Here is a 14,420-nt window from a genome sequence, read left to right on the forward strand (position 1 = left end):
GGACTAGTCCGGCCCGACACCGGGTGTCCCAAAGCCCTGGGGTGGGCAAGTCAATAGCTCATCAATATCTGATCTGCTGGTGTCCGACACCCCGCTGCCCCGCCAATCAGCTGTTTTGGCGGCGGTTGGAGGCAGCCGGAAATGCTCAGCTCCAGAGCTGCCCAGTCTTCTGATACTGCACATCCACCTCCTATTAATTTTAATGGAAGGCAGATGTGCAGTACCCGGCCGTGGCCACTATCATTTGATGGTGCAGCTCCGGAACTGAGCATTTCCAGCCGCCTGTTGCCACAGCCAGCACCAAGAACAGCTGATAGGCGGGGGTGCAGGGTGTCGGACCCCTATCAGACATTGATGACCTATCCTAAGGATATACCATCAGTATTAAAGTAGTGGACAACCTCTTTAAGGTCCCATTAAAAAAATGCTATTTAAATACACCCACTGTTATATTGTTTGGCATTAGGAGGATCTGTCACCAGACATCATGATGTAAACATCATACGTTATTAAATAAATCTCTTAAATCTTATGAGGCTGATGTACAGTGGAACCTTGGTTAACGAGAACAATCCGTTCTGGGAGTGTGCTTGTTAACCAAGTTACTTGTTCAGCAAAGCAAGGTTTCCCATAGAAAATCATTGCAATGCTGACAATTCGTTCCACAACTTGTTAAATGTCCCATCCTGGTCCCCTGTTGTGTCATTTGCACACATGCACAAACTCACACAAACACACACAAACACACACAAACTCACACAAACCCATGCAAGCACGCACGCACATGCACATATTATGCTCACCTTACCTTCCGTTCCATCGCCGGTCTCCTGGGACTTGCTGTTCGCTATTACGGGCTGTGTATCGGGTTACCATAACAACGAGAGAGGAACTTCCGCTGCCAGAGCGCTAACGTCAAAGGCAGGAGACGCTTGCCTGTGATTGGCCAGTGCGCTGTCTTTGAGTAGCGGTGACAGAGGAAGTTCCTGCTTCGTCGCTATGGTTGCCTATGCACAGCCTATACCGGCGAACTACAGGACCCAGGAGACCGGCGATGGAACTGAAGGTACACATATTATGCTCACCTTACCTTCCGTTCCATTGCCGGCCTCCTGGGTCTTGTAGTTCTCCGTGAGGGCGTCGCAATGTACCGGCGAACTACAAGAACTATGAGGCCGGCGGTGGAACGGAAAGTAAGGTGCGCATAATACTGTATGTGTGTGTGTTTGTGTGGACTGCAAGAGCGGGTTAGAGTGCGGGGGATGTACGGAACCGGAAGTGTGTGCGGTGAGGATTTTGCTCGTACAGCAAAGCTTTCTCGTAAACCGAGTTACAAATTTACAGAAAGCTTTGCTTGTTAAGCGAAATTCTCATTAAGTGAGTTACTTGTTAAGCGAGGTTCCACTGTATTTAGTTTGAAAAGCAATATCAGAATTATTGTATAATCTTGATATTAAGATGCAAATTGTATGAATCCAGCTATAGAGTGAGAGAATCTCTGACCACCCAGCCTGCCTGACTGTTGTAGCTTGTACTGAGCATTTTTTCTGAGATTTGAGCAGCAGCAGGGAGGAGGGACGCTGAGGAGATAGCTATCAATCGACACAGGTGGGTGGATATTGAGTTCAGACTTTCAAGAAGAATTACATTCAAAGGTTGATTTTCAAAGTAGGTTTGCCAGCCTCATCAGGTCTAAGAGATCTAATTAATCATGTATATACAGTTAGGTCCAGAAATATTTGGACAGTGTCACTCGTTTTGTTTTGTTATTTTAGCTGTTTACAAAAACATGTTCAGAAATACAATTATATATATAATATGGGCTGAAAGTGCACACTCCCAGCTGCAATATGAGAGTTTTCACATCCAAATCGGAGAAAGGGTTTAGGAATCATAGCTCTGTAATGCATAGCCTCCTCTTTTTCAAGGGACCAAAAGTAATTGGACAAGGGACTCTAAAGCCTGCTTTACACCTTACAATTAGGTCTGCGATCTCGTATGCGATGTGACACGCCCAGGTCGCATATGCGATCTAATGAGATTGCACGTAGGTCGTTCATTTGCTGTCACACGTGCGTTAGTAGCCTATGTTAAATTGATCAATTTTGTGTGCGATCCTTTAGATCATGTGTTCTGTGACGTATGCATTGGGCACCCTTTTTTTTTTTTATTTATTGTCTTGACAAGCGTGTGTAATGTGTAGGGATGCGTTTTTACTATGTCATCTGCCGGTCAGCTCTGCTACATGGCCGCTGACAGCAGACACAGACAGCCATGTAGCAGCGGTGAATGGCAGATAACAGCAGACACAGACAGAGCCGCACTGTCAGAATGAACTCGGGTGAACTTCACCCGACTTCATTGTCATGCTGCGGCTCTGTCTGTGTCGCGCCCTGATTAGCGGTCACCCGTGAAGACTCACCGGTGACCGCTAATCTCCTGAGTAACTGAAGTTAGCAGCCCTCTCTCATATACTCACCGATCCCCGATCCCCGGCGCTGCACGGCGTTCACACTGCTCTGGCGGCTTTTACTGTTTTGAAAAAGCCGGCCGCCCATTAAACAATCTCGTATTCCCTGCTTACCCCGCCCACCGGCGCCTATGATTGGTTACAGTGAGACACGCCCCCCACGCTGAGTGACAGGTGTCACACTGCACCCAATCACAGCAGCCGGTGGGCGTGTCTATACTGTGTAGTGAAATAAATAATTAAATAATTTAAAAAAACGGCGTGCGGTCCCCCCCAATTTTAAAACCAGCCAGATAAAGCCATACGGCTGAAGGCTGGTATTCTCAGGATGGGGAGCTCCACGTTATGGGGAGCCCCCCACCCTAACAATATCAGCCAACAGCCGCCCAGAATTGCCGCATACATTATATGCGACAGTTCTGGGACTGTACCCGGCTCTTCCCGATTTGCCCTGGTGCGTTGGCAAATCGGGGTAATAAGGAGTTATTGGCAGCCCATAGCTGCCAATAAGTCCTAGATTAATCATGTCAGGCGTCTATGAGACACCCTCCATGATTAATCTGTAAATTACAGTAAATAAACACACACACCCGAAAAAATCCTTTATTAGAAATAAAAAACACAAACACATTTCCTCATTACCAATTTATTACCCACAACAAAGCCCTCCTTGTCCGGCGTAATCCAGGATGATCCAGCGTCGCATCCAGCGCTGCTGCATGGAGGTGACCGGAGCTGCAGCAGACACAGCCGCTCCTGTCACCTGCACGCAGCTAATGAAGACAGCCGGCGATCAGCTGAGCTGTCACTGAGTTTACCTGCGGCCACCGCTGCATCCACGGTGGATGCAGCGGTGGCCGCGGGTAAACTCAGTGACAGCTCAGCTGATCGCCGGCTGTCTTCATTAGCTGCGTGCAGGTGACAGGAGCGGCTGTGTCTGCTGCAGCTCCGGTCACCTCCATGCAGCAGCGCTGGATGCGACGCTGGATCATCCTGGATTACGCCGGACAAGGAGGGCTTTGTTGTGGGTAATAAATTGGTAATGAGGGAATGTGTTTGTGTTTTTTATTTCTAATAAAGGATTTTTTCGGGTGTGTGTGTTTATTTACTGTAATTTACAGATTAATCATGGAGGGTGTCTCATAGACGCCTGACATGATTAATCTAGGACTTATTGGCAGCTATGGGCTGCCAATAACTCCTTATTACCCCGATTTGCCAACGCACCAGGGCAAATCGGGAAGAGCCGGGTACAGTCCCAGAACTGTCGCATATAATGTATGCGGCAATTCTGGGCGGCTGTTGGCTGATATTGTTAGGGTGGGGGGCTCCCCATAACGTGGAGCTCCCCATCCTGAGAATACCAGCCTTCAGCCGTATGGCTTTATCTGGCTGGTTTTAAAATTGGGGGGGACCGCACGCCGTTTTTTTTTAATTATTTAATTATTTATTTCACTACACAGTATAGACACGCCCACCGGCTGCTGTGATTGGGTGCAGTGTGACACCTGTCACTCAGCGTGGGGGGCGTGTCTCACTGTAACCAATCATAGGCGCCGGTGGGCGGGGTAAGCAGGGAATACGAGATTGTTTAATGGGCGGCCGGCTTTTTCAAAACAGTAAAAGCCGCCAGAGCAGTGTGAACGCCGTGCAGCGCCGGGGATCGGGGATCGGTGAGTATATGAGAGAGGGGGATAGACTGACATGGAGAGAGAGAGAGGGACAGAGATAGTGACGGACTGACAGAGATTAGTGAATGACAGACATTGTGAGGCGCTTCAGAATGCAGCTTTTCAGCTGCGCTCTGAAGCAGACCTTTTTTAAGCTGCGGTGCAGAGCGCACACCTGCGCACATAGCATCAGACACCGAAATCGTATGAGGGATGTCACACGTTACAATTCACTAGTTTCGTACTACCAAACGTCCAATGTATGAGGAATAAACGACGTGTACGCGATCACCGTATTTTCGTTCAATATCGATCGCATGTAGGTTTCACACGCAAATACATCACGAACGATGCCGGATGTGCGTCACTTACAACTTGACCCCGACGACGGATTGAAAGATCTATTGAAGTGTGTAAAGCAGGCTTAAGGGCTACAATTAACTCTGAAGGCGTCTCCCTCGTTAACCTGTAATCAATGAAGTAGTTAAAAGGTCTGGGGTTGATTACAGGTGTGTGGTTTTGCATTTGGAAGCTGTTGCTGTGACCAGACAACATGCGGTCTAAGGAACTCTCAATTGAGGTGAAGCAGAACATCCTGAGGCTGAAAAAAAAGAAAAAATCCATCAGAGAGATAGCAGACATGCTTGGAGTAGCAAAATCAACAGTCGGGTACATTCTGAGAAAAAAGGAATTGACTGGTGAGCTTGGGAACTCAAAAAGGCCTGGGCGTCCACGGATGACAACAGTGGTGGATGATCGTCGCATACTTTCTTTGGTGAAGAAGAACCCGTTCACAACATCAACTGAAGTCCAGAACACTCTCAGTGAAGTAGGTGTATCTGTCTCTAAGTCAACAGGAAAGAGAAGACTCCATGAAAGTAAATACAAAGGGTTCACATCTAGATGCAAACCATTCATCAATTCCAAAAATAGACAGGCCAGAGTTAAATTTGCTGAAAAACACCTCATGAAGCCAGCTCAGTTCTGGAAAAGTATTCTATGGACAGATGAGACAAAGATCAACCTGTACCAGAATGATGGGAAGAAAAAAGTTTGGAGAAGAAAGGGAACGGCACATGAGCCAAGGCACACCACATCCTCTGTAAAACATGGTGGAGGCAACGTGATGGCATGGGCATGCATGGCTTTCAATAGCACTGGGTCACTTGTGTTTATTGATGACATAACAGCAGACAAGAGTAGCCGGATGAATTCTGAAGTGTACCGGGATATACTTTCAGCCCAGATTCAGCCAAATGCCGCAAAGTTGATCGGACGGCGCTTCATAGTACAGATGGACAATGACCCCAAGCATACAGCCAAAGCTACCCAGGAGTTCATGAGTGCAAAAAAGTGGAACCTTCTGCAATGGCCAAGTCAATCACCAGATCTTAACCCAATTGAGCATGCATTTCACTTGCTCAAATCCAGACTTAAGACGGAAAGACCCACAAACAAGCAAGACCTGAAGGCTGCGGCTGTAAAGGCCTGGCAAAGCATTAAGAAGGAGGAAACCCAGCATTTGGTGATGTCCATGGGTTCCAGACTTAAGGCAGTGATTGCCTCCAAAGGATTCGCAACAAAATATTGAAAATAAAAATATTTTGTTTGGGTTTGGTTTATTTGTCCAATTTCTTTTGACCTCCTAAAATGTGGAGTGTTTGTAAAGAAATGTGTACAATTCCTACAATTTCTATCAGATATTTTTGTTCAAACCTTCAAATTAAACGTTACAATCTGCACTTGAATTCTGTTGTAGAGGTTTCATTTCAAATCCAATGTGGTGGCATGCAGAGCCCAACTCGCGAAAATTGTGTCACTGTCCAAATATTTCTGGACCTAACTGTAGTTTGTCTTGTGAAACTTTAAAATCACAGACGTTACAAACTCCCACAGACTACAGACATTGCTGATTTTATGACAGCATTTAGTCCGAGGCCACACAATGCAGATAGTATTTGGTTGTGGCTGTGAAATGGGCGTTCTCTAGTTCTCTTTTCTTCATCCTGGGACCAGTATAGTTGGTTACATTTATCCTGACTAGTACTGCACATAATATACACCTACCTACATACATACACACACACTATCATACATACATTCTATCTATCATACATACATACATACACACTATCCTGGGACCAGTATAGTTGGTTACATTTATCCTGACTAGTACTGCACATAATATACACCTACACACTATCATACATACATACACACTATCATACATGCATACATACTATCATACATACATACACACTATCCTGGGACCAGTATAGTTGGTTACATTTATCCTGACTAGTACTGCACATATTATACACCTACATACATACATACATACATATTGCATATATGTTTATTCTGGTACTGTGCATCACATAGCATTAGTGAATTTGCTCGTGTTTTAGTAAAGTGAATATCATACTACAGTTTCCTAGTGACAAGCTGAGAAAATAACTATTTATAGGATCTACCTGATTGTCTTTTCCGAGATAAACAATTCAGTTGGGTACCACAAAAAAAGCATGGAAGTTTCCATAGCAACAGATCCATTTAATCACATTTGGTTTTTTGCCATGCTTGCATACACTCTCATCTCTTAATAAAATCTGTCATATCTATGTATTCTCAGGTCACAACATGCTGGAGATTCTATATATTCTACATCAAATTGCCAGCAAAGGTGAGTCATGTATGAACTACCGTGGGTTATTACAAAATCACAGCCACGTCTCCTTCAAGGGGCAAAATCTAAAGTAATATACTATAATGTAGACAGGATCCCATGGACATGCGATGACCACAGCCCTTGGTCAGGAATATGATCACCTACCAAGTATCTGTGAATAGTTTGTGGCTGGATAATATACAGTACCCTCCCCAGTAGAAAGCATGGATGCCGCCAACAATCCGGCCAAACCACGAAGCCCTGCAGAATTATATTATTGTGGTGGCCTGACCAAAGACATAGCTTATTGTAGATATCTTTCCAAACCTAATGGTTTATTCCCATTATCACCAGTTACCAGATATCCACATCTTTGTATATCCCCAAAATGGGTGTTGTCTGGGGTGTCAGAGATATTGATATCACTGGAGCAGTGAGGAGGGGGGAATACCTGATACATTTTATAGAGAGCGGGGCGCACACTATTGATATCACTGAAGCAGTGAGGAGAGGGTATTACCTGATACATTTCATAGAGAGCGGGGTGCACACTATTGATATCACTGGAGAAGCGAGGAGGGGGATTACCTGATACATTTCATAGAGAGCAGGGCGCACACTATTGATATCACTGGAGCAGCGAGGAGGAGGGATTACCTGATACATTTCATCGAGAGCGGAGTGCACACTATTGATATCACTGGAGCAGCGAGGAGAAGGGATTACCTGATACATTTCATAGAGAGCGGCGTGCACACTATTGATGTCGCGGGCGGCGGGGCGCTGCGCTCACCACGCTCGGGTCCGGCGCTGCTGCTGCTGCTCGGTGGCTCAAGCGGTGGGCCGGATCCGGTGACTCGAGCGGCGCTCCTCGCCCGTGAGTGAAAGGGGTGATTTGTTGGTGTTTGGGATGTCGGTTTGTGACGCCACCCACGGTGTGTGGTGAGGTTGGGGCACCACCGCTGCTCTGTACGGGGATCCCGGGAGCGATGACAGGGAGCAGCTGGGATGTTTTCCTCCCTTCCGTGGGTAGGGGGATTTTGGTAGTCCCGGGGCCCGAAGTTGGTATCTGCTTGGTGTATTGCGGGGCCTGGCCAAGTGCGGGGTCGCGGGGCAGCGCAGTGCCAGACGGCATGGTGGTACTTACTCAGCCAGTAAAGCACACGGAGTCTCTTGTAAAACAAACGGCTGGATGGACGAGTCCCACAGACGGCTGCGACGGTCACTCCCGGTAGGTTGGCAGTAACTGTCTCTCCCTGCACCGGTATTATGTTCTCGGCCCCGATGGCTTCCCACCGGTAACCCGCTCCCCAGCGGTAGGTTGGCTAAGGGAGCCCTGTTTGCCCGCAGGCTCTGGCCCTGGAAGCTCTAGCTCTGGTGGTAGCTTTCTCTCCCTCACGGTTTGGATGGCTGCCTTCAGTCGGGTCTTTACTGCTGGGAAACCCCGGAGGTTCCCGTCGCTGACGGATTTGACCGGTTTAACGGCGACTCCTAGCCTGGTCGGGGTCCGTAGGCCCTGCCGGATGGTGCTGGCTTCTCTTCGCTCCCCGATCCGGTACCGGCGGGCCACCGCCCGTCCCCGGTCCTTTCGGTTGTGCGTCAATCAGCCTCTCCTGCAGACGGTCACCACCGTCTGCCAACCTTGCTGTCAGGTGCCCGGGCCACGTACCCGGACACAGCCAGTCAGTTCCTCCACTACTCCTTCCCCTCACTCTCTCTTTCCTACTTGTCACTATCCAACTGCCCTTCTTTCTCGCCTCCAGGACTGTGAACTCCTCGGTGGGAGGAGCCAACCGCCTGGCTCCGCCCCACCTGGTGTGGACATCAGCCCCTGGAGGGAGGCAACAAGGATTTGTGTTTGACTTCGGTGTTCCTGACCGGGGTGTGGGGTGTGTTGTTGCAGTACCTGTGACGTCCTGGATTGTCCAGGGTGCCACATTGATATCACTGGAGAAGTGAGGAGGGGGGATTACCTGATGCATTTAATAGAGAGCGGGGTGCACACTATTGATATCACTGGAGAAGCGAGGAGGGGGTATTACCTGATGCATTTCATAGAGTGTGGGGTGCACACTATTGATATCACTGTAGTAGCGAGGAGTGTGGATTACCTGATACATTTCATAGAGAGCGGGGCGCACACTATTGATATCACTGGAGAAGCGAGGAGGAAGGATTATCTGATATATTTCATAGAGAGCGGGGAGCACACTATTGATATCACTGGAGAAGCGAGGAGGGAGGATTATCTGATATATTTCATAGTAAGCGTGGCGAACACTATTGATATCACTGGAGCAGCAAGGAGGGGAATTACCTGATACATTTCATAGAGAGCGGGGCGCACACTATTGATATCACCGTAGTAGCGAGGAGGGGGATTACCTGATACATTTCATAGAGAGCGAGGTGCACACTATTGATATCACTGGAGCATTGAGGAGGGGGGAATACCTGATACATTTCATAGAGAGTGGGGTGCACACTATTGATATCACTGGAGCAGTGAGGAGGGGAGATTACCTGATACATTTCATAGAGAGCGGGGTGCACACTATTGATATCACTGGAGAAGCGAGGAGGGGGGATTACCTGATGCATTTCATAAAGAGCGGGGTGCACACTATTGATATCACTGTAGTAGCGAGGAGGGTGGATTACCTGATACATTTCATAGAGAGTGGGGCGCACACTATTGATATCACTGGAGAAGCGAGGAGGAAGGATTATCTGATACATTTCATAGAGAGCGGGGTGTACACTATTGATATCACTGGAGAAGCGATGAGGAAGGATTATCTGATGTATTTCATAGAGAGCGGGGAGCACACTATTGATATCACTGGAGAAGCGAGGAGGGAGGATTATCTGATATATTTCATAGTAAGCGTGGCGAACACTATTGATATCACTGGAGCAGCAAGGAGGGGGATTACCTGATACATTCCACAGAGAGCGGGGCGCACACTATTGATATCACTGTAGTAGCGAGGAGGGGGATTACCTGATACATTTCATAGAGAGCGAGGTGCACACTATTGATATCACTGGAGCATCGAGGAGGGGGGAATACCTGATACATTTCATAGAGAGTGGGGTGCACACTATTGATATCACTGGAGCAGTGAGGAGGGGGGATTACCTGATATTTTCCATAGAGAGCGGGGTGCACACTATTGATATCACTGGAGCAGCGAGGAGGGGGATTACCTGATACATTTCATAGAGAGGAGGGTGCACACTATTGAGATCACTGGAGCAGTGAGGAGGGGGGATTACCTGATACATTCTATAGAGAGCGGGGTGCACACTATTGAGATCACTGGAGCAATGAGGAGGGGGGATTACCTGATACATTTCATAGAGAGCGGAGTGCACACTATTGATATCACTGGAGCAGCGAGGAGGGGGATTACCTGATACATTTCATAGAGAGCGGGGTGCACACTATTGAGATCACTGGAGCAGCGAGGAGGGGGGAATACCTGATACATTTCATAGAGAGTGGGGTGCACACTATTGATATCACTGGAGTAGTGAGGAGGGGGGACTACCTGATATTTTCCATAGAGAGCGGGGTGCACACTATTGATATCACTGGAGCAGCAAGGAGGGGGATTACCTGATACATTTCATAGAGAGGGGGGTGCACACTATTGAGATCACTGGAGCAGTGAGGAGGGGGGATTACCTGATACATTCTATAGAGAGCGGGGTGCACACTATTGAGATCACTGGAGCAATGAGGAGGGGGGGTTACCTGATACATTTCATAGAGAGCGGAGTGCACACTATTGATATCACTGGAGCAGCGAGGAGGGGGATTACCTGATACATTTCATAGAGAGCGGGGTGCACACTATTGAGATCACTGGAGCAGCGAGGAGGGGGGATTACCTGATACATTTCATAGAGAGCGGGGTGCACACTATTGATATCACTGGAGCAGCGAGGAGGGGGATTACCTGATACATTTCATAAAGAGCGGGGTGCACACTATTGATATCACTGGAGCAGCGAGGAGGGGGGATTACCTGATACATTTCATAGAGAGCGGGGTGCACACTATTGATATTACTGGAGCAGCGAGGAGGGGGATTACCTGATAGATTTAATAAAGAGCGGGGTGCACCCTATTGATATCACTGGAGCAGTGAGGAGGAGGGATTACCTGATACATTTCATAGAGAGCAGGGTGCACACTATTGAGATCACTGGAGCAGCGAGGAGGGGGATTACCTGATACATTTCATAGAGAGCAGGGTGCACACTATTGAGATCACTGGAGCAGCGAGGAGGGCGGATTACCTGATACATAGAGAGCGGGGTGCACACTATTGATATCACTGGAGCAGCGAGGAGGGGGATTACCTGATAGATTTCATAGAGAGCGGGGTGCACACTATTGAGATCACTGGAGCAGCGAGGAGGGGGATTACCTGATACATTTCATAGAGAGCGGGGTGCACACTATTGAGATCACTGGAGCAGCGAGGAGGGGGGAATACCTGATACATTTCATAGAGAGTGGGGTGCACACTATTGATATCACTGGAGTAGTGAGGAGGGGGGACTACCTGATATTTTCCATAGAGAGCGGGGTGCACACTATTGATATCACTGGAGCAGCAAGGAGGGGGATTACCTGATACATTTCATAGAGAGGGGGGTGCACACTATTGAGATCACTGGAGCAGTGAGGAGGGGGGATTACCTGATACATTCTATAGAGAGCGGGGTGCACACTATTGAGATCACTGGAGCAATGAGGAGGGGGGGTTACCTGATACATTTCATAGAGAGCGGAGTGCACACTATTGATATCACTGGAGCAGCGAGGAGGGGGATTACCTGATACATTTCATAGAGAGCGGGGTGCACACTATTGAGATCACTGGAGCAGCGAGGAGGGGGGATTACCTGATACATTTCATAGAGAGCGGGGTGCACACTATTGATATCACTGGAGCAGCGAGGAGGGGGATTACCTGATACATTTCATAAAGAGCGGGGTGCACACTATTGATATCACTGGAGCAGCGAGGAGGGGGGATTACCTGATACATTTCATAGAGAGCGGGGTGCACACTATTGATATTACTGGAGCAGCGAGGAGGGGGATTACCTGATAGATTTAATAAAGAGCGGGGTGCACCCTATTGATATCACTGGAGCAGTGAGGAGGAGGGATTACCTGATACATTTCATAGAGAGCAGGGTGCACACTATTGAGATCACTGGAGCAGCGAGGAGGGGGATTACCTGATACATTTCATAGAGAGCAGGGTGCACACTATTGAGATCACTGGAGCAGCGAGGAGGGCGGATTACCTGATACATAGAGAGCGGGGTGCACACTATTGATATCACTGGAGCAGCGAGGAGGGGGATTACCTGATAGATTTCATAGAGAGCGGGGTGCACACTATTGAGATCACTGGAGCAGCGAGGAGGGGGATTACCTGATAGATTTCATAGAGAGCAGGGTGCACACTATTGAGATCACTGGAGCAGTGAGGAGGGGGGATTACTTGATACATTTCATAGAGAGCAGGGTGCACACTATTGATATCACTGGAGCAGCGAGGAGGGGGATTACCTGATAGATTTCATAGAGAGCAGGGTGCACACTATTGATATCACTGGAGCAGCGAGGAGGGGCGATTACCTGATAGATTTCATAGAGAGCGGGCTGCACACTATTGATATCCCTGCCAGCTGCCACCTTCCGTGCATTCATACCCCTTATTTCTATTTTAGTGGTGTTTTTTATTTTATAAAGACTAAATCATACATCTACCTTTTCCAAACCTATAAAATAATACAGACAAGATCTAATGCTCAAGCTGTAATCCCCTCTCCCCAGGCAGATTCATGCTGTTTAGTATACTTAAAGTGTAACCATCGTTTTAATTTTTATTTTATAAATCAATAGTACACATGGAAAAAAGCAACTTTATAATATATCTTATCAGAGAAATCGACTTCTTTCTCGGTCAGAATTGATCAGTCATTATGAAAATTCTCAATTCTAAGGAAGGCTTTCCCATTACTGAGATCTGAGATAGGAGATGACAGTTGGTGCTGATGAGATTCTATGTAGATAAAAGAGTGAGATGGGGCTGTCTCCAGCTCCTCCCTCTGCATCTAGCTCCTCCCTCTAGCTCCTCCCTCCTTCCGTCATCATAGAATCTCATCGGCACCAACTGCCATTTCCTATCTCAGTAATGGGAAAGTCTTCAGTGAATACAGATTTACTCCAATACAATGTATACAATAGGGTGAAATCTGCCATAAAAGTTCTCACAAAAATGAGGCGATTGCAGATGATATCTGAAGCTTTCTTTAAAGGGAATCTGTCACCAGGTTTCTGTTATCTAATCTGAGAGTTGCAGAGACTTACTGGGGTGCTTTCTGTAGTTTTGGTAAAGTCACTGTATCTGCAGCAGATCCATCTGTTCTCTGAATGCCGAGCTCTGTATAACCCTGCCCATACCACTGATTGGCTGCTTTTTGGCAGAATGTGGATCAGGGTCTCTGCTCCTACATCATGCTGCTTTCAGATTAGGTGCCAGCAGATTCCCTTTAATTTCCATGTGTATTGCACTGTAAATTGCTGCAGATTTGTGGTGCAGAAATCCACAGAAAATCCTGAATGTATGAACCTAGCCTAATAGTGATCTTGATGGTTCCTTTTTTTTAGATTGAAAGCTCCTTCAGTGTTCTGGAAATACGATCTCTCACAGCTATCAGTCTTAGCCAGGTACGGAATATGTATACATTGTTGAGCAGTGATATATATCTTCAAAGTCAGTGTTATAAGAGTCATTACAGGGAACTTGACGTGTAAAAAAACCCTATTAACCTGCAGATATGGGGTTAATCCGCAGGTTAATAGCGTTCTGATGCCATGTGGCAGCCGCATTGAGGCCCCTGCTGCCGGGGGTGAATGATCTTTCTTCCTCCCGGCAGCCTTGGGTTTCAGTCATATAGGTGTGGCCAGTGTAGCTCCGCAGGTTAATAGCATTCTGATGCCATGCGGCCACCACACTGAGACCCCTGCTGCCGGGAGGCAATGATCTTTCTTCCGTCTGGCAGCCTCGAGCTTTCAGTCAAAGGGGCGTGACCAGCACAGATCTGCATGTTAATAGAGTTCTGACGCCATGTGGCAGCCACACTGCGACCTCTGCTGCTGGGAGACAATGATCTTTCTCCCTCTTGGCAGCCTTGGGTTTTCAGTCATAAGGGTGTGATCGGCGCAGATCAGCAGCTTAATTGCATTCTGACACGATGTGGCAGCTGCGCCGAGATCCGTGCTGCCGGGAGGCAATGATCTTTTTTCCACCCGGCAACCTCATACTTTCAGTTATGGGACTGTGAACGGTGCAGATCTGCAGCTTAATAGCGTTCTGACGCTATGTATCCGCTTCACTGAGACCTCTGTTACTGGGAGGTAATGCCCTTTCTTCCTCCCGGCAGCCACGGGCTTTCAGTCATAGGGCTCAGATCTGCAGATTTATAGGGTTTTTTTACATGACAAGTTCACTTTAAGTTTGTCTAAGGGTACCTTCACACTTTAGCGATGCAGCAGCGATCCGACCAGCGATCTGAC

At 47.6% G+C, this 14,420-nt stretch overlaps 1 protein-coding gene across 3 annotated transcripts in view; it reads left to right on the plus strand.

Annotated features, from left to right (window-relative positions):
- The window catches only part of CARMIL3 (capping protein regulator and myosin 1 linker 3), a 137,347-nt gene that overhangs the window by 13,977 nt on the left and 108,950 nt on the right, over positions 1-14,420 (plus strand). For all 3 annotated transcript variants that reach the window (XR_012724887.1, XR_012724888.1, XM_075319299.1), the window contains exons 3-4: positions 6,773-6,823; positions 13,512-13,571. Coding sequence is in view for 1 of the 3 variants with exons in the window: in XM_075319299.1 (XP_075175414.1) it covers positions 6,773-6,823; positions 13,512-13,571 (111 nt within the window). In the remaining 2 variants the exon portion in view is untranslated. The remainder of the gene's footprint in view (positions 1-6,772; positions 6,824-13,511; positions 13,572-14,420) is intronic.

The sequence above is a fragment of the Anomaloglossus baeobatrachus genome, chromosome 1 (assembly GCF_048569485.1).
Source record: "Anomaloglossus baeobatrachus isolate aAnoBae1 chromosome 1, aAnoBae1.hap1, whole genome shotgun sequence".
NCBI lineage: Eukaryota > Metazoa > Chordata > Amphibia > Anura > Aromobatidae > Anomaloglossus > Anomaloglossus baeobatrachus.